At 43.4% G+C, this 26,833-nt stretch overlaps 1 protein-coding gene across 1 annotated transcript in view; it reads left to right on the top strand.

Annotated features, from left to right (window-relative positions):
- The window catches only part of LOC144822741 (uncharacterized), a 2,085,503-nt gene that overhangs the window by 1,099,714 nt on the left and 958,956 nt on the right, over window positions 1–26,833 (top strand). The window contains exons 74-75 of the mRNA XM_078680596.1: window positions 10,780–10,887; window positions 22,248–22,445. Coding sequence (XP_078536722.1) covers window positions 10,780–10,887; window positions 22,248–22,445 — 306 coding nt within the window. The remainder of the gene's footprint in view (window positions 1–10,779; window positions 10,888–22,247; window positions 22,446–26,833) is intronic.

The raw sequence follows: 26,833 nt of genomic DNA, 5'->3' as shown, positions 1-26,833 counted from the left end.
TCTCGTAATTTCGGAAAATCATTTGTAAAAGACACAATATCCTGTCGGGACCATGGAACGTGCACATACTTTCCACCTGGCACTTCTCGCATTGGACATAACTATTCCGGCTTGTCAGCTTCCTTTAAAACATACTCAGAAGACATCTGTTTTGACCTAATCGCCTCCTTTTTCTTTGCCCACCTGGCTTTCCACTTTTCTAATTCTCCCCATTTTTGCAACAGGTTCAATAATTCTCTGATCTGTACCTTCTTTCCTGCTACGTTCATATTTTCTAGATCTTTGTCTGAGAGCTCTGCTCTATAGGGTTTCTGTAATGACTTTGATTTCTCAATATCTATTCCCATACTAGCTGCGGTGTCCCTTAATTTCTCATGGAACACTCGGGTATTACGAGTAATACTCTTGCAGATAAATAGTAGTTCTTCTTCTGAATAGGTATTTAGTCTGTCTAACCCCACATTTCCAGCCATCATTTCTTCCAATTCTATTCTCAATTTGTAAATATCTAATGGTTTTGACTGGGGATTTTGCTTCTCTAATTCTCTACTCCATCTCTCAATCTCTTCAGGAGTCACTACTGTAACACTTTTAGTACCTGAAGTTGATTCCATTTGAGTTTCTCCAGAAGAAAAAGGAGTATGTCTGCGAACCCCTTCCTGGTTCCCTAATCGGCAAATCCATTAGAGAAACCTCGGATTCACATTCACTCTTCTGATCATCTACAATTAAGGGCTCTTTTCTCGGCTGCACTACAGTTGGGGTAATGATCGGAGTCTTTGGACTCCCCTGGTTATTTCCATACAAAGGAACAACTGGTCCAATAGTTACTGGGATTGTCAAGGCTTCAGGGCTTGTATTTAACTGGGAGATTTTCTAAATTATTTTGGTTCTTTGTTTGGCTAGAGCCTCTCGCTCCTTTTCCTGCAATATCCTTTCCAAGGAATTCTCATGCAATACCTGTGGAGTCAGAGTTGGGGCATAACTCGGGCAGTGGGATGCGTCATACTCGGTCCTTCACCATAATTAGGTTTCGGGAACAGGTTTCCTGTGCTTAAGGATCTTGGTTCTTCCTCATAAGGAGGTCTTAGACCGAAGTCTCTCTCGCCTGAATATCTTGATTCTTCACTAAAGGGTGGTCTTAGACAAGTATCTCTTGCACTGAGGGGTCTTGAACTTTCATTATAAGGAGGTGGGTTCTTCATCAGTATTTCCTCCAGATAATCATCATCTGAATCTCCGCTGGTTACCAAATGTCTAGTTTTCTCTGTCTTTTTCCATCCCACGGGTTCTCCTAGTGCCATCATAGGGTACAGTCCTTCTACTATCATGTTCTGTCTCCATTGTTTCATCTTTTTCTCTCTGGTTTCTTGCTTCAATTTTGGATACCATTTAGTTAACCCTTTGTCCATTCGGGGCTTATCTCTCTCAAAAGCCTCTATCTCCCATTCTTCTAAGGCTTCGTACTGGGTCAATCTACGTCTAGGATGTAAGTCATTCATTCGGGTTCTCTAATTAAAAAGAATCCTGCCATTAAATGTACCTTCCAATGGAAACGCCAAGATTCCATCATCCTTTGTGTATTCCGCCCAGTTTTCTAACCATACACACGAGTGGTACCCTTTATCAAACATCATGAAAGATGCGGGAGTATTAGGTTGCCGAATAACAACACCTTCTCTAGTTTTGGCCGGTTTGTCCTTTTTGAAATAATTCTTCACCTTGTTTACAAGGGTCAATTTTCTCTTATTTCCGTACATTATGCTGGTGTTATGACCTTTCCACTGATCCTTCTCAAACCCTAAATGTCGTGGATCGGGTCTAGTCTCTGGCCTATACGTATGCCACATACGATTTCCTGTGAGCGACTTTGTTTACAAAATCACTCCCAATCCAAATGCGTTGTTTATTCTCGTGCAACCAATAAAATGCACGATTTCAAATAACCTTGACCAATGGGTGCGCGGGCTTTTCGCGAAACAGGTTCTCACGCTTCGGCACTCACCCCTCCTTTACAATTCCAGCTCCGCTACACACCCGTTGTCTCGACCAATACCAGTGCGGCACAGAGTGACGTCAGAGCAGCTCCGCACCTGACTCCCTCCTTCACAAGGTAATGGAAACTTAATTTCTCTTCTTAAAGTGCAAGTGCTTTAGTTAATTAACAACGAAAACACATTCGCCACTGTACTCGAGTGTCTAGAAAGGAAAGATAAGTTTTACTGCAAGTAAACCTCTCCTGTCTACTTTTCATACACTACGGATAGATCTCTTCCGCCTACCCTTCACTCAAGCATTAGAGAACCTGCTACTTCTTTCGACTCATCCACTCTGTCCGGGATATATACTAAGTCCAAAGTTTCACCAGCGAACTCCTTTGCTAACAATCAAGCTTAGACGAACCTGCTACTCCTTCCGTGTGACCCTTACTAGGTTATATCACAATAGAAGTTTTGCCAGCGAACTCTTTGCTACCATTTATTCAAACATAAATTCAGAAACCCTAATTAGTGCTTCCAGTTCTGCCTAACCTGCACCAATTTTCCTGGAGCCAATGACCTCACCACGGCGTGGATTCTCCTCACCACCCGCTATTCAATTCCCCGGGGATTCCAGACAACATATAATATTCACAAACGAGTATTATTAGTACAATTATCAATATAACAGCAAGAAAAACAATTTAAAGCATTTCATAATTTTCAAAGTAAAAACATTTCACGTGATCGATCAATTCAGCAGCAATAAATGTTCACAGTTTAGCAGCAAATAACCATTTAGCAGCATCCAACCTACCTAGCTATCTTAACTAGTCCTACCTTATTTTAACTAGTCCCTAAACCATCCTCTGGCTACCGGAAAAATACTGATAGAGCGCGCAGGTCACCCGACCAACCAATTTTACCATATACGTATCAGGCCCATATAACTTCAATTTACCATATTCATTAATCAGGTGACCTTACACTCTACTACCAGTATCCCTTGTTCCTTCCTATTTGTTTTCTACTGTACCCGACTTACCAATCCACCGTTACAGGTACCTATGACGACAATGGATCAGGGAGCTAGCTGTAAAAGAAAGGCAGACAACAAAAATACCAACTTTTATATTTTCTCTTATTATTCTCATAAAGACCACAGACTCCGGGAAAGTTTTAAAACCTTTATCTAAATTTCAGATTCGGAAAGCATTAGATTTACAACTATTAAACTATCGATAACCAAAATTACAAAGAGCACATATCCGTATAAGAAATAAATCAGGCCAACCATTTATGCGTCTAAAGGTAGGTAAGAACAGGGAACATGCTAATCAGAAATTTCAGAATATAACCTTGAGTAATAATTAAGGCGTGAAAGGTTAAGGAACATACTAGAAAGTCGCTATTGGAAAAATTACTCCTGGTGTGGAAAAGAACTTTGATTTATATTATGAGAACTTTGTAAGTATCATGAAACTATGGGAAGATAAGAAGTGGAACACGCTAGAATTTCAGAACCTTCATATAGTCAGTTAAAGAAGACAAAACGATAAAACACATTTATATTCTGTGAACAGTATCAAGAATTGTACTCAAGGAAGGGAAACATAGGAACATGCTAGAAAACAGCAATAATGTATGACCTTTTCATTTAGTAATTTGGGAAAAGCATGGAAAATCAACATATGCAAAGGTATGTCTTTATTAAAGCAAAAGACAGAAAAATAGAAAGGTGCAGAATAGAGTCTCAGCACTATATTTACCTAGTATGGTGTGAAGACCAACCCTGGCCACGGGTCAGTAAAGGACGGGAGAAACCCCAAGGAAGGACAATCATCAATGGGACAGCAAGTGCAGAATGGACACCCCAGGACAGGACAGGAAACCCAGATTAGGATCAGGACAGGATCACCAAGGTAAGACCAGCACCCGCAGTTCGGAAGAAACGCCTGCGCTCCACCCTCTCTGCAGCTATCAGTCAGAACCCCGATTGGGTTTTCGAATTCCCCAGCAAAGTGCTCCGCCAGCACTTAAGGTTTAAAACCTCTAGGGTCTATGGAAATTTTGGACAGAGTGCTCCGCAGCTCTCTGTATCAGTCACCTATTGAGTGCGTTGGGTCAGTGACAGGTCAGCTATTCGGACAAGTCGGACAATTTCTCTAGCTAAACCTAGGCTAGTTATACTGTTTTCGGGTCAGTGTACCACCCCCCAAATGTTGCAAGTGTAAGAATCCCCTATTCCGATTGGTCCCCAAGTAGGATAGGTCAACACACTAATCACATTTCATTTCTACAAGCCTGCATTTACATTGTCTGGGACCGCCTATTGAATTTTGGGTTCCCATGACCTAACTTTCTGCATTACAATAGTACATCTATGAATTATGATACATTGAAAGCAAATTCAGCTTCTTCTGCTAGACGAAGGTGCATCTTCCCAGGCACATCTTGGCAGTGACCTCCAGTTGGCAAATTGTCAATGCCACCGGCAGAAGGCTGTCATGCGCAGAAAGACTATTCAACATGGAATCACGAGTGTTCCTTAGACCCCCAAGAACGCGGTACATGAAAAGTAAGCGAAAACAATTTAGAAATACAGAAAAAATGAATACACTGTAAACCATGAATAGCTACTCTATACCCCTTACTTTATAATAACTATAGCATTATGGTTAATGCAGAATAAACAACTTTGCAAAAGCAGCTTTGCAAGCACGGAGCATATGAGAAGACAAAACGGAAATTCTAGCTATACTGCGCATGAGCAAATATTTCCCACCAGAACTGCGAGTACGTCACATCACGTGAGTGTGACCAACGCATGCGCAGAAGAAACCCCGCCAAGCAGCGGCCATTTTTAATGACAAGCGTTATTAAGTTTTAGTAAACACATAGGCAAGCATCGCTAGGACACCCCAAATGTCAAAATAAAGGGCAATTAGTAAGACAAAACATGTTGGGTTATTCTGTTACAGTTATTCGAGGTTCATGAGTTCAAGCAAGTCGCGTAACGTGCGAATCCTTGCTCCATCAATATCACTTCAACTAATATTACCACACTTAAGAAGGAAAATTGGCTTTTTGCGGTGGAACTGCAAGACGCATACTTACACATTCTAATCATCTCCCGTCACTGACAGTTCCTAAGATTCATAGTAGGAACAGAGCACTGTTAGTACGATGTACTCCCCTTTGGCCTGAATTCAGCCCCTCAAACTTTTTTTAAATGAATGATAGTGGTGGCAGCACATCTAGGAAACAAAGGTATTTTCGTATATCCATACTTAGATGATTGGCTAATAACGGCAGACCCTCCAGGCAAAGCACTGAAAGGCTACACTACCACAGTTCTTCTAGCAAAATTAAGGCTACAAGTCAATGCAGAAAAATCTGTCTCTACACCAGTCCAGTGCCTCACCTTTCTAGGGCCAACATTAGAATCTCAAAGAGAAAAGGTGTTTCCTTCGGAGGAGAGAGTGATATCAATCCAAATGAAGTGTGCACAACTTCTGCAGAGTACCAAGCCAACTGTTCGTCAGGTAGCATCTCTTCTGAGATCAGTGGCATCCTGTACCTCCATTGTCCCGAACGCACGTCTCTTCATGAGACCTCTACAGATTTTCCTAGAGGATCAATGGTCACAAAGAATGGTAGACTGGGAAGATCCAATCTTCCTAGCAGAGAATACACGTCACTGTCTCTCCTGGTGGACCAAACCACAGAATCTTCTGAACTGAGTTTATTTTTTTAGAAAGAAACACCATCTCAATCCATCATCACAGACGCCTCACTAACAGTATGTGGTGCTTATCTGATTCACCTTACCACTCAAGGTCTTTGGTCTTGAAAAGAGATATCCTATCATGTAAACTTGTTAGAACTGAGAGCTGAACATCTAGTCCTCAAAGATTTTCTACCATCCCTCAAATCAAAAGTTCTGATGATTCAAACAGACAACACCACTACAATGTATTATATAAACAAGCAAGATGGAACAAGTGCAAGACAATTGTCACTCTACGCTCAAACAATGTGGCATTGGTCTTGCTCTGAGGTCCTTAAAATTACAGGATCACTATCAGGATAGAATGTCTTTTCCTTCTCATGCTGTCTGTGGTTATGGACAGCCTTTTTCCCTATAACATAGTGTTGCAAGTTTAAAGGCTTCATTGGTATATATTTTACCAATTGTTTCTTCCCTGGCATTCACCAGGAAAATACATATCCGACAGTCTACACTGTGACTATATGGAAAATGACTTCCAGTGATGAACACAATTTATACATCATTTTCCTGAATTCTTAAAATATACATTGAATAAGGTGTTCTGGGGTCTGCGCAGACCAGCAATGAATTAATAATGTTAACAGGTATGCAACTTTTCTTTATAATACAGTGGCAGTCAGTGATCTTTGAAGATGGTGGGATGTAATACTTGCCAGAGATTTAAACGATCAAGATCTTTCTGAAGGGTTCATATGGTTCTCTCCCTCAGAAACGTTTGAGAAAATGGGGTCAAATAGTGGATTTTAAAGCATAGTTTTAATATATATTTGCTAAATAGTCATTGACGCTGAAAGAGCACTCTTTAAATATTCAAATATTTTGATGGGGAGCCATTGAAGCCTTAGGTTCCTGAGAAGTTAACCTCATTTTTTACCATGTGTGGCCCCCATAGCTCAAGAATTACTTCCAGTGTGCCAGGCCCAGCGTTTTGTTGTAAGGGCCACCTTATGCCACGAATGACATACAAGAAACATTTCCAGTATGCCAGGTACTTGTTCAAATAAGGACAACATGTTTTGCATGTAATTCCTACTTCTTTGGAACCGAAGAAATAAATATTGCTGGGCTAAAATTTATTTTTGGCCTGACACTATCTTTCTGTAATTGGCTATTAAAGCCCCCTTAATATTGGGACTCCAATGAGGTTAGCAGTTTACTCCAAAAATAAAATGGAGTTGTCAGAAAAATCACAAGTACTTCCAAGTATGGAATATAGATTAATATTAGTCACAGATAGAACTAATTTGAAACTTGTTTTCCTAGTTCATAGGATTGCTCATGCACTGGTCTGTTCCAGTTCCCCGGTGCGCCGCACGGGCCGGGGACGGTGTTGGGCCCCTGGGGGCCGTTTTTGCAGCATAGCTGCAAAATCGGCCCTGTCCCAAAATTGGCTGAGCTCGGCGGCACCCCCAAGTGGAGAGGGGGGTGGGGGGGCGGCCGAGCACTTTGCCAGTGCCAGTTCTGGTTATCAGTCCGGCCGGGAGAAACCCCAAGGAAGGACAATCATCAATGGGACAGCAAGTGCAGAATGGACACCCCAGGACAGGACAGGAAACCCAGATTAGGATCAGGACAGGATCACCAAGGTAAGACCAGCACCCGCAGTTCGGAAGAAACGCCTGCGCTCCACCCTCTCTGCAGCTATCAGTCAGAACCCCGATTGGGTTTTCGAATTCCCCAGCAAAGTGCTCCGCCAGCACTTAAGGTTTAAAACCTCTAGGGTCTATGGAAATTTTGGACAGAGTGCTCCGCAGCTCTCTGTATCAGTCACCTATTGAGTGCGTTGGGTCAGTGACAGGTCAGCTATTCGGACAAGTCGGACAATTTCTCTAGCTAAACCTAGGCTAGTTATACTGTTTTCGGGTCAGTGTACCACCCCCCAAATGTTGCAAGTGTAAGAATCCCCTATTCCGATTGGTCCCCAAGTAGGATAGGTCAACACACTAATCACATTTCATTTCTACAAGCCTGCATTTACATTGTCTGGGACCGCCTATTGAATTTTGGGTTCCCATGACCTAACTTTCTGCATTACAATAGTACATCTATGAATTATGATACATTGAAAGCAAATTCAGCTTCTTCTGCTAGACGAAGGTGCATCTTCCCAGGCACATCTTGGCAGTGACCTCCAGTTGGCAAATTGTCAATGCCACCGGCAGAAGGCTGTCATGCGCAGAAAGACTATTCAACATGGAATCACGAGTGTTCCTTAGACCCCCAAGAACGCGGTACATGAAAAGTAAGCGAAAACAATTTAGAAATACAGAAAAAATGAATACACTGTATACCATGAATAGCTACTCTATACCCCTTACTTTATAATAACTATAGCATTATGGTTAATGCAGAATAAACAACTTTGCAAAAGCAGCTTTGCAAGCACGGAGCATATGAGAAGACAAAACGGAAATTCTAGCTATACTGCGCATGAGCAAATATTTCCCACCAGAACTGCGAGTACGTCACATCACGTGAGTGTGACCAACGCATGCGCAGAAGAAACCCCGCCAAGCAGCGGCCATTTTTAATGACAAGCGTTATTAAGTTTTAGTAAACACATAGGCAAGCATCGCTAGGACACCCCAAATGTCAAAATAAAGGGCAATTAGTAAGACAAAACATGTTGGGTTATTCTGTTACAGTTATTCGAGGTTCATGAGTTCAAGCAAGTCGCGTAACGTGCGAATCCTTGCTCCATCAATATCACTTCAACTAATATTACCACACTTAAGAAGGAAAATTGGCTTTTTGCGGTGGAACTGCAAGACGCATACTTACACATTCTAATCATCTCCCGTCACTGACAGTTCCTAAGATTCATAGTAGGAACAGAGCACTGTTAGTACGATGTACTCCCCTTTGGCCTGAATTCAGCCCCTCAAACTTTTTTTAAATGAATGATAGTGGTGGCAGCACATCTAGGAAACAAAGGTATTTTCGTATATCCATACTTAGATGATTGGCTAATAACGGCAGACCCTCCAGGCAAAGCACTGAAAGGCTACACTACCACAGTTCTTCTAGCAAAATTAAGGCTACAAGTCAATGCAGAAAAATCTGTCTCTACACCAGTCCAGTGCCTCACCTTTCTAGGGCCAACATTAGAATCTCAAAGAGAAAAGGTGTTTCCTTCGGAGGAGAGAGTGATATCAATCCAAATGAAGTGTGCACAACTTCTGCAGAGTACCAAGCCAACTGTTCGTCAGGTAGCATCTCTTCTGAGATCAGTGGCATCCTGTACCTCCATTGTCCCGAACGCACGTCTCTTCATGAGACCTCTACAGATTTTCCTAGAGGATCAATGGTCACAAAGAATGGTAGACTGGGAAGATCCAATCTTCCTAGCAGAGAATACACGTCACTGTCTCTCCTGGTGGACCAAACCACAGAATCTTCTGAACTGAGTTTATTTTTTTAGAAAGAAACACCATCTCAATCCATCATCACAGACGCCTCACTAACAGTATGTGGTGCTTATCTGATTCACCTTACCACTCAAGGTCTTTGGTCTTGAAAAGAGATATCCTATCATGTAAACTTGTTAGAACTGAGAGCTGAACATCTAGTCCTCAAAGATTTTCTACCATCCCTCAAATCAAAAGTTCTGATGATTCAAACAGACAACACCACTACAATGTATTATATAAACAAGCAAGATGGAACAAGTGCAAGACAATTGTCACTCTACGCTCAAACAATGTGGCATTGGTCTTGCTCTGAGGTCCTTAAAATTACAGGATCACTATCAGGATAGAATGTCTTTTCCTTCTCATGCTGTCTGTGGTTATGGACAGCCTTTTTCCCTATAACATAGTGTTGCAAGTTTAAAGGCTTCATTGGTATATATTTTACCAATTGTTTCTTCCCTGGCATTCACCAGGAAAATACATATCCGACAGTCTACACTGTGACTATATGGAAAATGACTTCCAGTGATGAACACAATTTATACATCATTTTCCTGAATTCTTAAAATATACATTGAATAAGGTGTTCTGGGGTCTGCGCAGACCAGCAATGAATTAATAATGTTAACAGGTATGCAACTTTTCTTTATAATACAGTGGCAGTCAGTGATCTTTGAAGATGGTGGGATGTAATACTTGCCAGAGATTTAAACGATCAAGATCTTTCTGAAGGGTTCATATGGTTCTCTCCCTCAGAAACGTTTGAGAAAATGGGGTCAAATAGTGGATTTTAAAGCATAGTTTTAATATATATTTGCTAAATAGTCATTGACGCTGAAAGAGCACTCTTTAAATATTCAAATATTTTGATGGGGAGCCATTGAAGCCTTAGGTTCCTGAGAAGTTAACCTCATTTTTTACCATGTGTGGCCCCCATAGCTCAAGAATTACTTCCAGTGTGCCAGGCCCAGCGTTTTGTTGTAAGGGCCACCTTATGCCACGAATGACATACAAGAAACATTTCCAGTATGCCAGGTACTTGTTCAAATAAGGACAACATGTTTTGCATGTAATTCCTACTTCTTTGGAACCGAAGAAATAAATATTGCTGGGCTAAAATTTATTTTTGGCCTGACACTATCTTTCTGTAATTGGCTATTAAAGCCCCCTTAATATTGGGACTCCAATGAGGTTAGCAGTTTACTCCAAAAATAAAATGGAGTTGTCAGAAAAATCACAAGTACTTCCAAGTATGGAATATAGATTAATATTAGTCACAGATAGAACTAATTTGAAACTTGTTTTCCTAGTTCATAGGATTGCTCATGCACTGGTCTGTTCCAGTTCCCCGGTGCGCCGCACGGGCCGGGGACGGTGTTGGGCCCCTGGGGGCCGTTTTTGCAGCATAGCTGCAAAATCGGCCCTGTCCCAAAATTGGCTGAGCTCGGCGGCACCCCCAAGTGGAGAGGGGGGTGGGGGGGCGGCCGAGCACTTTGCCAGTGCCAGTTCTGGTTATCAGTCCGGCCCTGGATACGACAATGAAAAAAGGATATAGAACAGTGATTTTCTCGATTTTGTCTTTTCGTTTTTGCTGCAGGAAGAGTGATAGATTTTGCTGTGCAGTTCTTTTGGGAGGATCCTGAGCAAAAGGACATAACAGATGCAACAGTCATTCCTGAAGTTGAACTCAGCCATGACAATTTTGGTAAATACTATATTGTCTCTTTCTGTGTTAGAACTTTATTAATTTTGTATGCTTTAATCCCTGAAAGCAAACACAATTTTTAGACCTGGCTTATATAAATATGTTCTTCCTTTGGGTCAGTGGTCTTCATTTATTTTTATGCTATGCATGTCCACCTTAGAAATGGTCGTCTTCATTGCCAAGGCACGTTGAACAAATGTGTCCTTTATTTTCTTTAATATTTTTTTTCATTTTTTAATTAATTTATTTATTTATTTATTGCTAGGGGCAGACATCTCCCTATTACAATTATTTTCTCCATTCCTTTTTTTTTTTAGTTTACCATTCAAAGATGGGCAGTGATCACAATAAATTGTCAGCATACTTTAACATTATTTACTCTTCCAACATGGCTGGCATTTTGATTTCAATGCATTAAGTCATCTTGGAATGGTATACTAATTATATAGTACGGCAATGAGAAGTATTGATAAAATATGACAAAAACATGGAAAAATGGTTGCACAGGCAGACATCTATTTTTTTGTAAAATGTATTTATTCACTTTTTTGTAACAATACATATCACGTGACTCCCAGCGAATAAGTTTAAGTCACCATGGGAATCATGACTCAATGATAACAAGGCATTATATGGTAACAAGAAAAAATTAAATAAAACAAAAATACAAACAGATAAGAACAGTGCATGAGCAGTAATATTGGAGGCAAACATCTATGAATGTGTTTGACATGCTTTATCATACTTTATCCCTCGAAGTTGGCTTAAACATTGCTTCGAAGTGTGTCAGCTGACTTGAAAAAGTAACCCCATAGTGACGTATGCCAAAAATATTCAAAGATTGCTGCTCATGATTTCCGCATTTAACTTACCCATACGTCCTTAGTATATAGTGCACATTGTACCTAAGGCCTGTAAGTTAAATGTCACCAGTGAACTGTAGCACACATTGTTCGAACCACTACAGTGACATAGCAAACCCGAACCCAGACCTACCACTGTACCCTGGCAGAGCAGTTTAAAAACTGCCAATTCGCCCTATCTAAATAAACTCTTTTGACAGGCCTAAACCTTCCTTTTAAATATTGTTAAATCACCCCTAAGGTAGGCCTTAGTGCCCCTAAAGACAGGGTGCAAACTATTTAAAAGTAGGACATGCAAAGGTTTAATATTCCACTTATCATTACGATGAAAAGGCTTGAAAACCATTTTACTCTGGTAAGGCTGTCTGTTCCCATAGAGAAACATTGAATTGCATTATTACAACTTAAAATGCCACTTATGTTAAGGTCACAGTACCTCCACACACGCCTAAGGCCCTGTGTCCCTGCCATGGGAGCACATTCTCACCTTATTTACACCCATTGAAATGCTAATTACTGGATGGCAGAAGGGAGCGAGAGAGCAAAATGCAGATTTAATTTCCAGGCAGTTTTGGACAGCCAAAAGCAACATTTTAAAATACATCCTCCAAAATAAAGTATTGCACGTTACTCTTCAGTAGTGAATTGGGCGTGTCATATCTACTTCTGAGGCGGAGATAACATTTATTAAACCAAATATTGTACCCCAATGATTTTCTATAGAATAGCCAGCCGTGCAACAGTAAAAATAGTTTTTAGGTGCTAGTCACTGTAAGGACATGTTTAGCATTATCCTTTATATGTCCTTCTTTTCAGGACCATGCACCCTTTTTTAATGGGCTGTAATTCTTACCTAAGGGTACCTTATAACTATTTAAAAGGTGTATTTTAGGCTTTCAAAAGGGGTATATTTTGACAGTATGAATTTGCAGTTTAAACCCGCACATCCAGGCTACTGGTGGCCGGCCTCTAGTCATGTTCACATTGTCAGTGCATGGGTGGCACATTGAGTGCTGCAGCTCACAGAAGACATTTAATTTATTGGCCCTGGATACACGTTGGGCACCATAGTAGGCGCTTAGAGGTAAGTTGAATATGCCAATTAGGGGTATGCCATTTTATCAAAGTGAAACAGGACCACAGGCACTTCACCACTGGTTAGCAGGGGTTAAGTGCACAGAGTTTTATAACCTGCAAAAATAGTTTTCGGCAAAAAAGCAAAACTAAAATCGTGGGTGACCCAGCAGGAAGGGCAAATGTCCAACAGGAGAGATTGGAGACAAGTTGAATACTGGCACTTGAATTAAACCAGAAATCTGCTTTGAAGCATATAAACGGTGGAGACGTTCAAGTGCAACTTTGGAAAATGTTTCTCTTAAAGACAACCTAGAAAACAACCAAAGCCTGCAAAGTGTAAATAGTAAATTAAATGGAAACGGACTTGGAACGCCTCAAGAGCAATACATCGGCTCTATTGACAATGCAGGTATGGGAATGGAAGATTCTCAAGATTTGCTGCACTGTAAGACTTTGTGACTGCAGTATGAGAGTACGATGGCTGGTGTAAATCTGAGATGCTCAGAGGTATGTGCTAATTTGCTTCAGAGGCAGGCCAAGTGAATAGACCTTCAGCAAAATGAACATGTGGCATCCAACTCAGCAATAATAGGTAGAACAGTAGGGGGAGTGTGTTCTGAGGCTTAAATATGTTCATCCTCTTAGTAACATTCCATATATCAGGACACAGGCTACCTTGAGGTCCTAACATAAAATCATAACATAAAGCCGACTTTAAAAATAGAAATACTACAATTTAAAATATGTAAACTATTATGCAGAGTGAAAAGTGCAAATAGACCACGTGACACATTATATTTTGTATTAAATTGAAGGTACAGAATTCCCTAAACAGTCCTTTTCTGAAACACTACATTTATCCAAAATGACGTCCACTTACATTTTACGTTTTTAAACATTAACAGGACCTTATAAACATTTAGGTGACTCATTACACCTTTTGAAACACAGGATTTGTGTGACTTAGGCACTCATGTAGTAAAGTTTTTTAAAACATCTTTTCACAATGTACAAAATCCAATTTTTAAGTCGGAAAATTCTTCTGGCTCGCGCATGGCATTTTGGGACCCTTAGTGAATAGTAAACAGGAGCGGGTGTGAAAGAGGGATTCCCCTCCGCTTAGCGAGTGTCAAATGAATCAATGGTTTGTGACCTCAGGTGCGGCTGCAAACCATTGAACAAGTAGTAGCTGTTAGGTTGGGGAGGTAACTGATTCGCTAATGCTCCCTGTGGGACAACTTCCCCTTTAGGGATCACGTCTGAGGGGCTTAGGAGATCAGATGTGCTGCAAAATTGCAAATGTTTGTTTTTAAAGCAGTGCCTGTCTCTTTAATGGAAATGGGTTGCTTTTTAAAAAAAAAAGTCCTGTTTGGGAAAGAAGTGCAAGTATGGTGGTCTGCTGATCCTTTCAGGCAACCATCCCTACTTTTTTAGGCATTCATAAATGATACCTACCTAATTAATATTTATCAAAAAGTGGGTTTTTAATTTGGGAACTGGGAGTCTCAGTCTTACCAACTTCATAAACACATCCTGTTTAGGTCTCAACACCAGTAACATTCTGCTCAGGCCCTGGTAAGAAGTAGCATTAAGAATGTTCTATGTTAAGTGGCAAGATGCTCACAACACCCCTGCTTTCCTGGACTCAGAGGCCAAACCACTGTCCTCTGGAGGGAAGTGTTCTTAATTCCAACCAGGGATGTGTATTGAGCCTCAGGAAGTGAGCCAAATGGCAAAGCTGGTTTGAAGCCAGTTTTGGCCCAGGGGGCACAAACTGCATATCGCAGAGTTAGTTTTCCTCTACCATTATCAAACATCTGATATCACCAATAAATTGGATTTTTATAACTGAGTGGAACGTAGCATTGATTCATTTTGCTAACATTTACCCAGGCAAAGTTATGAATTAAGGCCAATGAAATATTAATTATATCTAGGCCTGTTTCGGGAGAATGTAGCTCAACCCTACTGCTTATAGACATTCAGTGACTGTGAGGACACATTTTTTCAAATATGTAATTTTAAATATTAATTGCTCTGCCCTGTGGGCTTACAAGCCATACTTTAGTATGGAATTATTAATATATAAAAATAGGTTTTCCTACATGGCAAAGATGCTTTTCCTTTTTCTATGTGACTGCAGTGCTTATAAACCACAGTCCAGCCAGAGAGCAGTGCTGCTCTTGTCAGCCATATATTTTTGAGCTTTAAATACACACTATAGCCAATCCAATCCAAAAATTCTTTATTTCGGCCATTTGAGACCATAAAAGATTGATTAAAAACATTAAAACAATTAAAAAACATCCACATACGATAAAAACATGACATGGTACGTTTCATGGGTAGTTCATTCCCCTGAAGAGCCTAGACATGAGTAGCAATTTCATTACAATTCATATCAGTATTCAGTCTTTTGGTATTTTCCCCCTTATCTGCCACATGGCCATTATAAACTTAGCAACTGCAAAGACAATGTGGGCAGGGTACTTGTCTTCAGTATTCTGTATGAATGTAAGTAATTTCTTATGCCCAAGTTCCTACACAAAGGCACTAGCCAGTAATTCTCGGTCTAGTGTAGGCCGGACAAAAGAACAGAACGTGAATTTCTTCCTCATCATAGTTATTGCACCCCGGACAGGTTTTTTCATCCCGTGTTGTCCATTTGCAAGTAAAAGTTTTCAGGGGCAGGGTGCCTAGCCTCCATTGGATGAACAATTTCCTTGCTAAAATAGGAAATATGATGTCCATAAAACCTTCAAAATTATAAGAATTTTTGGAATCCAGGAATTGTTCGGTCAGGGTACCGTTTTTTGGTGCAGACACCCGAAAGACTAGACTTTTCTTTTTAAATATTTCCACCAGCCTTTTACGGGGAACCCTTTGACAGCCTCTTTCAGGATCCTCCCATAACTCAGGGAGTCCCAGACGATGTAGTTCTCTCTTAATAAAGGTCAACCACGGGATTCTGTCACGCTGGTTAAGCTTCATAACATGCTTAAGGTCTTCCCTGTAATGTGCAAGTTCGCCAGTGGACCAGAGCCTGTGCCAAAACCTCAGCGGTTTTAGTTCCAATTCATCCCCTATTGAGGGGAGCCCCAGATCTAGTCTTAGTGGTAGCAAGGGTGTGCCTTGGGGAAGAAGCAGAAGGCGTCTGAGGACGTTGTTTTCTACTCTGACTAGTTCTGCCCCAGCTATGTGACCCCACAACTCACTACCATATTGTAGAAAAGTCAGCCCACATCGCACCCGATGCCCAGGCTGCTGGTGCAGGCCGACTCTTAGTTTCCATCTTGAACAATTACCAAATAAAGAGACGGGCGCTGAAGGCAGGAAAACAAGAACAGAGTTTATTACTCATGAGGAGAGCATGTCATTTGGGACACTCGCATAGTGTCTTCGGGAGGTGCTCTAACAATTTTCTCTGAGGCTTCATCTTTTATACACAGGTTTATGGCACACACATCCTTCATTACAATCAAGACATTGTGAAGTGTGAAGATATTCCAACACGTGGCTACAGTAGGGGCCCTTATCCTCCATACAATAGGAGGGGGCTGTCACGCAGCTGAGTGTTCTGCTGATTCCTTTGGAATGTGTGCGCCTGATCGAATCTCAGGGGGTGGGGTGGTCATGATCAATAGTGGCTTCTTTCAAGAAAGACGAGTGCATACAGTAGTGGGCAATAAACTGTATCCTCGGGCTAAGGGATGACCAGCGGTCCGTGCAAACAATTAGGTTCAGAGGAAGAGGTCATCAAAGGAGGGGTATTCATGGAGGGACAGGAGGTGTTGGTCAGGCGCGGGGTGCCATTCTCAGAGACAGAGTCATGCGGGAGGGGAGGGCTCATGACTTATGCATGTGAGAGCGGGGGCGGTCAGGGTGCATGGGGGAAGTTTGCAGGGTCAGGGAAGTGTGCCGATGATCGATCGTGAACTAGGAGACCATGATACCTAAAATGGCTGTCGTGTACGTGTGTGCATGGGTCTATGCTAGCGGGATGACACAGTCAGTGTTTTAGCGATATCCGTTCTGCTTACAACAAGGGGTACAGTGAACACAAAATGAACGCCGCTTATGTACATACACATTGCCATTTTCAACAATATGATGCGGCCGCTTTGGCTTGGGTTTTATACATCTCCACGGCTGGACTAATGGGTTTAAAGGTTGATGTATTTGCGACCTTCAGGATTGCGCCCGATAATTGGGACAGTTTTAACCGGGATCTGACTATCTGAGGGCCCCATGATAAATTATCGTGTAGTGTTACCCCCAGATACTGGAACGTTTTCACCCTTTCCAGCCTTGCAGAACCCAGTGTTGGATTAGGCCTAGTTGTAAAGGAGGCATGGAATATCTTGAATTTGTTTTTTTCTGTATTAATCTCCAGACGATGTTGCCTGCAGAAAACGCCAAACCCATCTAATATCCGTTGGATCCCCATCGGGGATTTGGAAAGCAGGAGGGTATCATCGGCAAACATGATAGCCGGTACCCTCCTGCCTGCCAACTGGGGTGCGTCATTGTCCCTGAGATTGTCGAGATGGAGTAGGACACTGTTAACAAAGAGGCAAAACAGGGTCGGCGCAAGAACGCAGCCCTGTCTTACCCCTCTGAGAACTGGGAACCTAGAGAACAGCGCTCCATCCCTCCCACACCTAACCTGGGCAAAATTGCCCTCATGGAGCCTAATTATAGCATGCAGTAGTTGAGGAGGAACACCCAACTCTTTTAGGACCTCCCATAGTTTCTTGCGGGGAACCAAGTCGAATGCGGACCTCAGGTCCACGAACACCATGTACAGACTCCCCCCCTCGATCCTCACTGTTTTCCAGTAGAGGAGAACGAGGCGGAAAATCTGATCCATGGTGGACGTGTTTTTCCTGAAGCCCGCCTGGAGGGGACTAAGAATAGCGTTATCCTCCATCCAGTCTAGTAGGTGGTTCAGGAGAAGGCGAGAAAATAGTTTTTGGGGTACAACTATAAGGCTGATCGGCCTGTAGTTGGCTGGGAGCTGAGGAGAGCCCTTTTTGAAAATTGGTACTATCTCTGCCCCCAGCCAAGTGCAGGGGATCTCCATGCCTCCCAGGATGGAATTAAAAAGAATTAGGAGGTACGGGCCCCAGATCCCTGGATGGTATCTAAACAGATCGCCGGGCAATCTGTCGAGTCCCGGGGCCTTCCCCAACGCCAGTCTCTCTTTGGCTCTAACTACCTCACCCAATGTAAATTCTAGTCCATCTGCGGGGTCAGATATGACATCAAGGGCCACCTCATTAGCAAATTCAGGAGTATCTTGGTACAATTTGCTAAAGTGGGCTTCCCAAACCGGAGCAGCGATGTTTGGCTCCACTGCTGGTTTTGGTTCTCCTGAGCCAGTGTTAACCAAAGACCAGAATTTTCTAAAGTCCCTCGTTTCTAGTGCTAGGGAAAGGTCCTGCCATCTATTCCAGTCCCATTCTGATTTTGCTTGTGCCAGGGCTTCCCTATATTTACGCCTAAGTTCAGCAACCTTATCCTTGTTAGTGCCTGATTTTATTGTGGAGATCAGCTCGGTCTTGATCTGTTTACAGGTGGAGTTATACCAGGCTGAGGTTCGAGTCTTTTTCTTCCTTGGCACCGCCACTGGGTAAAAAACCTCTCCTAAAATTCCCACCAAATCTGTGTGGATTTGGGCTATTTTCTCATTAAAATCTGTGGCTCTGGGTTGGTTGATCAGTTCATCTATTTCGTCTAGCTTAGGGAGTGCTAATTCAAAGATTTTATTTATGCTCTCTTTTGAATTTACTAATTTCCCCCATCTTACCCTGCGTCTGTTGGTGCTTAGAACCGAATTCCCTAGATCTTCACTGAGGTCAATAGATGGCAACCCTACAGCAGGGACGGGGTAAGCCATGTCTAGACAGAGGGCGTTGTGGTCACTGTCTGTTCTTTCTACAATCCTAAAATCCTGGACCTTTGACCACAAACCTGTATCCAGAAAAATGTAGTCCAGGCGTGATTCGTGGTTCTTCCTATTAAAAGTGCACATTGAGGGGGTATTAGATGGGGTGCGCCCGTTACAGGCCCTCGGCAAAATTCAAAGTCAGGGACATGATCTGCACTGCTATAGGGGACCATGATTTGGGATGAGGGGATTGGCATGGGGGGATCCCCCAGTAGTCGTCTTCAGCAGTTAGGGCGCCCTCCTTCAGACCTTCAAGGGGTTCGAAGTGACAATTAAAGTCTCCACCCATCAATATCTTACAGTCAGTGGGAAGTTGACCCAAAAATAATGAAAGATCGTCCAAGTGGGTGATTCCATGGACGCACTGACTGGTGCGTGAGTACACATTAACAATTGCCAGATTGAATGCATTGGGCCATTTAAGGAGGACACATTGTATGTCCTCCGAATAGGTAGGTACTATCTCCCCATTACAGCCAATATGACTGGCCACCCAGACGGCTAGTCCACCAGAAGGCCTCCCTTTGCCATTCCACTTAGCGTTGATGTAGAAGGTTGCGTAACCTGCTCTGAGGAAGTGTTCCCTGGCCCAAGTCTCCTGAAAGAGACAGATGTCGCTGCTGCCTACCAAGGAAGCCCAATCATTTGTATCTAATTTGTTAGCAATGCCTGCCACATTCCAGGAGAGGACCTTCATGATTCCTACGGGAGTCTTAGGTACCGTCCCCACGGTCATCACAGCGGCGGTACCTAGCGGGGGTAGTTCAGACCTATTCGGTAGGATTCCCTTATCATATGGAGCTTCAGATATTAGATTTGGACCGGATGGACTCAGGAATAAGTTAACTAGTTGGCCCCAGGAACTGCCCGTAGTTATGCTCTCCGAGGGAGATGCGTGAAGGTCTTGAGTGGTACCTCTCTTCCTGTCCCCAACCCAGCGGTTTCAGAAGCTACACCTTCAGTATCCCCAATGGATGCGCCCTTCTGGAGTCAGTCAACCTGATCAAGGCAACTGTATCTGTTGGGGTGAACATAATTGCCATAGACAGGGGTATCATAACGAGTAGGCCTATACCTTGACCCGTCAACAGCAAATCCCACCCATGTCCAGCCGTCATCCCTCCCCGTAGTCACATCTCGCACATTGGGGTAGAAGAACGACAGGGGGACCAGTTCTATGGAAGTATTCCCCGGACTCCCTAGCCAATTGCAAATGTACGTAGCAACCTGAGAACTCCTACACTTATGATTATACAATCTTCCCCCTTTTTCTTGACAGTATACCCAAGCCATGGGACCCTTCTAACCATCAGTACTTCTCCTCTAAGGTTAGGAGGTAGGGGCCTTTGAACATTTAGCCAACTAATAACTTTGTTACGTAGTCAATCGTAAGATTCCACCACATTGCTGGGGAGTTCAGGTACCCCCATCAAAATTACAGTATAAGCCGCCACCTCAGGAGGCAAGTTGACTGCTTTTCGTCGGTTAAAGGTGTTGCCTATCCGATTGGGGCAGTCAGCCATTACATTAGGCGGTCTCTCCTGTCCCAGTGAACTAGCCGGAGTAGGTAACTTCGACCTCCTGACAGGTGGGACCGGGGGCAATTGCCTAGGTAGGGGTACAGGGGCAGGTTGTGGTGGAGTGATTGTGGGGGCATTCTCCGTGGGAACAGTTGTTGGCAGAATTGGAACCACAGTAATAGAAGCACTAGGCGGGAGAAAAATCCCATCATTAGTCCCATTTACTCCATTTGTACTTAGTCGCAACCCTTGCTGATCAGCCCCATTTCCACCTGATCTTTCTATTGCTAAAAGTCTAGCCTCAATACAGTCCAATTTTAGGGAGAGGGGAACCAACAGACTTTTAATGATGTCAGTAAGTGAGGAAATGATATGCTCTGAAGTGTTTGGAAGTCCCCCTCCAAAGATAAATGGGCCAGTATGCGGAGGTATGAGGTTAGTGGCGTGGACTACAGAACTCGCCATTTCAGAGGAAGGGGTTCCAGAAGCGTCAGTGCTGTCATCGGCGATGTTTGAGGTGGGATCTATTTTAGCCCATTTAGCAACTTTAGACTTCCGCGATCTTTTCCTTTTCGGGACAGCATCCTCTCGGAGACCCATATAATCCATTTCAATAGAACCATTCCCCAAGTCCCTAGGTAGAACAGTCTGTAATGTAGGGGAGGATGCCACCCCATCAAGGATGCGGACAGAGTCTCGATCCCTAAATGAGTTGGACGGAGTCCTCAGCTGCTGCAGAACTGACTCTATAGTTTGATCGATGCTATCCATAAGTGATAGGTGAGTAGCATCCAGCAGTTGTGGCGATCTACCATTAGAGGAAGACCCCGGGGAAGCCAGGTGCGAGCTTTCAATCTCTTCTGCTATTTGTTTTTCTAAGACTATGAGCCCCTTATTTACCACGGTATTAGCCTTAGCAAGGAAACTATCCAGAGTACCTGTGACCATGGTAACCGCCTTGCTTCTTGTTTCCCTCGTTGCCATTTGTTTAAGCAGAACTTCAGGATAGCCAGGCTAGATTGTGAGAATCGATTATTGTGGAAGGCGAGAAATTAGGGGGGTGGCCCGGTCCGGTCTCTACTGTCCTCTAACGGCCTCAAACGGCCCGCCCTTTGCCCGGGCTTCGCCCCGGTCTTCGCCCCGCGCGCGCGGGCATAGGAGTGGTTAAGTAGGAAGAGGCGGGGCGGGGAAGAGGCTCCAGCTGCGGCGATTGCCTGGCCGCTTGGAATGCTGGGCCTCGCAGTCCCGGCCCCGCCCTCGATGTCCAACAATGGCTGCGCTGCCCTCAGCGCTCCTCCGCCTCCCGATAGCGCCTCAAGTACGCGCTGGTAAGATTGCTCCTTTCAGGGGGACAGACAGCTCCCAGGAATACAGGCAGAAATGGTCCACAGTTCAGCACAGCTAACGAGCGGCACACACTATAGCCCAAATGTAACATTAAACTTCAGTGCCATTAATTCACTTTTGGTGCTATTGAGAATGATTTGGCAAGATAATTAAATAGACCAATTGGTTGTAACCTATTTGAAAGTATCAATGTATGGCCAGAGTACACATAGCAGTGTCACAGTACATAGTCTTGTAATGCCATCATAAACAGAATCCAGAAAAGGATGAAATATCTGTGTGACCATGCAGAACATACATATTCCCTACAGTAAACATTAAGCAGAGCATTTTGTAAATCCCTACAAACTGACGCATTCACACATGGGTAGCATTGCAGATGGCATCCCTGTTCACAGACTAGTCGCTGTGCACATCCCTGGTTTGTGAACTGGGAGAGTATATCAGGCCAATTCTGTTTTCTTCTCAGGCATGCAGGAGCATGTGTGGCACAGTAAGGCCTTACTGTGGTCTGATCTTTGGTAAAGCTGATCTTGGTAAAGCTGATTGATCACATTTATTTTTTAAGAGGAAATGCATTAAGTTGTATGATCTATTCTTCAGATTCTGATGAAAGTGAGCTCAGACTGGAAGATCTCATCAGTGATCACCATGCTACAGAAGGGATGGCAGCAGTCAAGCCGGGATTTCAGCATAATCAGTCTCTGCCCATTATTTCTGAGGAGCATTACCGGGAGTACATGGAGGCACTGCTGACAGTGCTCGTCAAGGAGTCAGAAATCCAGGAGTGGATTGTTAGAGGTAAGATATGCCATAGCTGCAACAGAGAGCAAATCTATCTGGTTCATCACCAAATGTGTTTTTATGACTTTAGTGTGCATTAAAGGTCACATAGAGAGATAGTACCACGTGCCCGACCTTCACATGTTTTAAACATAGGGTTGTGTTATGGCCAAGGCCAGACTTTTTGTATGCATGACCCCTTTATGCAAGGGGATGCCTATACAGATGCTTTCATCTTTCTACTACACTTGGTCTGACCAGGCAAAGTGTGGAGGAAACACAAGACATACACGGCTCATTTCTGACCCCTTTCACTTCCTTAGAGGCCTATTGCAGCAACACTGTGAAGAACTGAAATCTTCATTCTCAGGGTTCTCACTAATACAAAAGAACTTGGCACAGAAGCTGAAATATTAAAAGACATCTTTATTAAATTTAATAAGTGAGGCCACGTCACACAGAAGCCGTAGCAAGTGAATGAGGTAGTCTAAAGAATACAGAACACAGAGGTCTTTTATATGCTTAGGATTTACAAACTCAGCATAAAGAAAGGGGCAGTCCTAGCTTCTGCAAGCATACAAAATACCTAATATGGACATACAAGATCTGCAAAATATTAGCCAATAGAAAAACATCATGTAACCAGAATGTCCCCCTCACGTCGTGTTTCTGCCCAACCCATAAGTTAATCAACTTCAGCACTTATAGGTCAATCAGTAATGGCAGAACATGTCTGTATGCAGTTAGGCCAGCTAGTGTCTGAGATTGCTTTCAAAGCAAGGACAGAGTGGGGTTTTCTACACGTTGCAGTCCAAAGGGCAGAAACACTTCATGAATAGAGCAGTCTGTGTAAAGGCAACACAAATTGATGACAAATGTAAGATGGAGTCAAAATTAAAGAACCTCAACTGATGAAGAGCCGGAGCTTGGCTGTACATCTTTTCATTTGTACCCTGTTGGGTTTGCAATAAACTCTCCACTGTGAACGAGTATGTATCCCTGACCTGTGCGCTCAACTGGATGTAAATCTGCTATCCTGACTTTTATTTTTGTGTTGGCACCATGCTAATCTAGCGTGTGCGCTGAGGCCTAGGCCTATCAATGGTAATTTAATGTCCAGTTCTGTGACCTAGAATGGCTCACAAACCATGTCATAATAGCAGGCAATGGACTGCTATTCATGTCCTGGGTGCATCATATCATTCTGTGGTGCTGGAGTCCCATGCTCTTTGTATCTGCAGTGTCGCCAGCCCATTTTCTCTCTGTTAAGAAGCAGGAAGCCTACCGTCATCACTTGTGTAATGTTCTACTGTTCAGTAAAACTCAGAGTGCATGTATGTGCAGTACATGTATGGTTGTGGGACTCTGTGTGTTGCATTGAGTATGAATACTGGCCAGTTAAATCCATTTTGAATGCCCCTGGTATTAGCATCGACAAGATTGAGGATGAGGACAGTTTCCACTAGACTGTAGGTGTCTAATGCCTGCAATCCTGCAGTGGACGGTGGAGATCCAGGCACTGAAGGGAGGGAGGAAGGAGATAGGGCTACCCTTCAATGCCGGCTCCTCTGCTAAGGCTGAGGAGCGTCGGCCCACTGCGAAGCAGCAGTGAAATAAAGGAAACATAAAATAATAATAACTCAATGTTATTATTTTATATTCTCCCGCTGCGGCAGCTTGTGAGTGTGGTGGGCTGCTCACACAGGAGCAGGGGGAGGAGTGGTTTGCCTGCTCCAAGAGCGCATGGATGTTTGGCGGGCCGCGTTGGGCCGGCCAAACATTCATGCAAACTTTGCATTGCAGCCTGGGTGGAGAACATGCCCAAGCTCCCACTGCCTGTCTCACCGTGGTTCTCAGACCAATCCACACTCTTCATTGCAATGTTGTGGTTGGCTATGGGGAGCCTGGTGTTTCCTCTTTCCTGTTCCGGCTGGGAGACACAACGAAGGACGCGGAGGAGAGACAGGGCAGGCAGGTAAATTTTTTCTAGATTTTCTTAACACCCTCCACCCCCGCCCCTGATTGGTGCAGGTCTCCACTGATATCCTTGCAAATTCAATATGGACCTTGTTAGCAAGGGCCTTCTGATTAATTCTGCTGAGCACTTCCATTTGGTTGATAATTGGGTTGAGAGCTTAGAGGGGAGAGTTTCTGTTCAAGGTGAAGACATTTTAGGCAGGGCCAGCCCTTTATTCTGTTCTTGATTACGGCTTCAGGAAACATTATGACATCATGTTGGTCTCCCACTTTATTATGCCAGTGTTTTGGGTAGTCCTACTTTAAACCAGCCCAAAGATTCCTTTCTCTGATAGAAATGACTTTGCAACACACTGTGTCTGGAGGGCAGCTTAAGAATGGCATTTGAAAAAGAACCAACCCAAACTGGTTCTGAAATCTTATACTGGGAAATGTGTACATTGTATGATACAAACCATCTCCTGTTGTTGCAGTCCCAAGTTCTTCTTGTCCACATCTAGCCCAAGGAAGGAAAGGAGAACTTGGAGAGCTGCTGTGCCATCATGGCTGGGGTCTGCCTGCCACATGGGAAGTTTGTACTTTCTGATGGAGGAGCTGAGGAACAGCCCGTTGCGTCTAGATGCCTACCTACCAGACAATACCAGGAAGAAGGAAGTGTAGTCCCCACTGTTTAACACAACTTAGTTTGCTATCCCATATGTCATTAGAATTGTTTAGCATTTAGTTCTGCTGATTAAAATACTTAATTTTTACATAAAAGATAACCACTTTGCTTTCACTGCATTATTGTGTCTGTGGCCTGACTAGTGAATTCTGACCCCCCCTCCCCCTGCGAAGCATGTGACTGCTTGCCCTCGCTACCCTGAGAGGTACGTGCAGAAAAGGTTGTAGTTGACCCAGTTGTCAAACAACCTCAACTGGTCTATGGGCCATAGAAAGTGGCCAGACACACCCCAGTATTAGTGTCTGGAATGAAAGCAAGCATTCCAGTGAATGTGTGTGCAGTGAGACCCTCCTCTGAGATGTGCTCCCAGATTATTTAAAGTCTTGGCCTGCTAGTGTCGGCAGTTCCCTGTCCTTCCATGCACATGGTAGATAGGAAGAAAGGACTAGCTTAATTGCCAGAACGTAGTCATTAAAGTAGTGATCAGCGCTTGTGCTATGCTCCTGACCCTCCCTCAACATAGACATCAAATTTGTGAATACCGGGACCTGTGGGGCTTGTAACTAGAGGACGCTTCAGTAGTCAAAAAATGAAATGTATGTGGTATTGCTTTAGGGAATTACATGCTGGTGGCTCAGCACTTGCACTTTAGTTAATAACTGGATCTTATAAATTGCATATTCCCTTGCTATAGGGTGATGACGTTGTTGATTGCTTTTATCATTCGTGTATGTAAAGATATATATATTTTTTATATTTGAATTTTGTAACGATTTTAAGTAATCCCATACAATAAACTATGATTGATTGATTGATATTAAAACAATAATATCATTTTATTTTTCTGTGACAGACTCTGGCTGACGGTGCATGCGTGCGGGGCCGGGCCTGGCCATGACAGACAGCAGTGGTGGGCACTTGGAAGTGCGCATGTAAGTTTGGCCGCCCATCTTAGTCCGGCCTAACAGACATGACCACTTGTATTTCTCCAACCCAGCAGTGTTCCCAGCCAGGTTGGAGAAAAGCAGCAGGCTCATAGGCAGTGTCTGGGCGGCAGACCAGGATGCTCACAGCAATCCTGGCGCTGCTCTCATAGAATGAGAACAGTGTCTGCATTGGCTAGGGAACCTTTGCCTTCCTAGAGACTGCTGGGAGTTAAGTATGTCGGCGTCGGGGCAGCGAGAGGTACTCTTTTTTTTTTTTTTTTTACTTTTTAAATATTTTTTATTTTTTATCAACAGAGCAACTTGGACAGTTTTCACAGATTCATTTAAATCACATAATCTCGCCTTCTCGGGCACATCGCATTTGCAGTGCACATTAAGCAATAAACATTAAGCATGATACCTCAACATGACAATACCCCATTCCCGCATCATGACCAAATTTGGTTAATCTAAGTCTTTCTCAACCTCGACCACACATGGTGGTACACAAATGTTGCCCCGAAACTTGTTCCAGGCCCCCCAAATTTTATCCCATTTCCCTGGGCAGCCACGGTGAACATATACCGCTTTCTCTGCCACCATCGCCTCATCCACGTCTCTACACCACTTACTGAGTGTCGGTGCAACCGCCGACCCCCACAGCATGGCGATGTTGCGCTTGAGAGGTACTTTTTTTTTTAAATATAATTTTTACCCTCAATCTCCTCCCTCACTTTTGTTGTGCGGCAGCCGCCACTGTGTAATTCAAATGATTTTTTGGCCTGTAATAAGAAATACCTATTGGCACTGGCTGTGCATACAAAAAACGTTTGCCATTT

The sequence above is a fragment of the Lissotriton helveticus genome, chromosome 3_1 (genome assembly GCF_964261635.1).
Source record: "Lissotriton helveticus chromosome 3_1, aLisHel1.1, whole genome shotgun sequence".
NCBI classification, from domain to species: Eukaryota; Metazoa; Chordata; class Amphibia; order Caudata; family Salamandridae; genus Lissotriton; species Lissotriton helveticus.
This window is presented reverse-complemented; position numbering and strand designations above follow the sequence as displayed.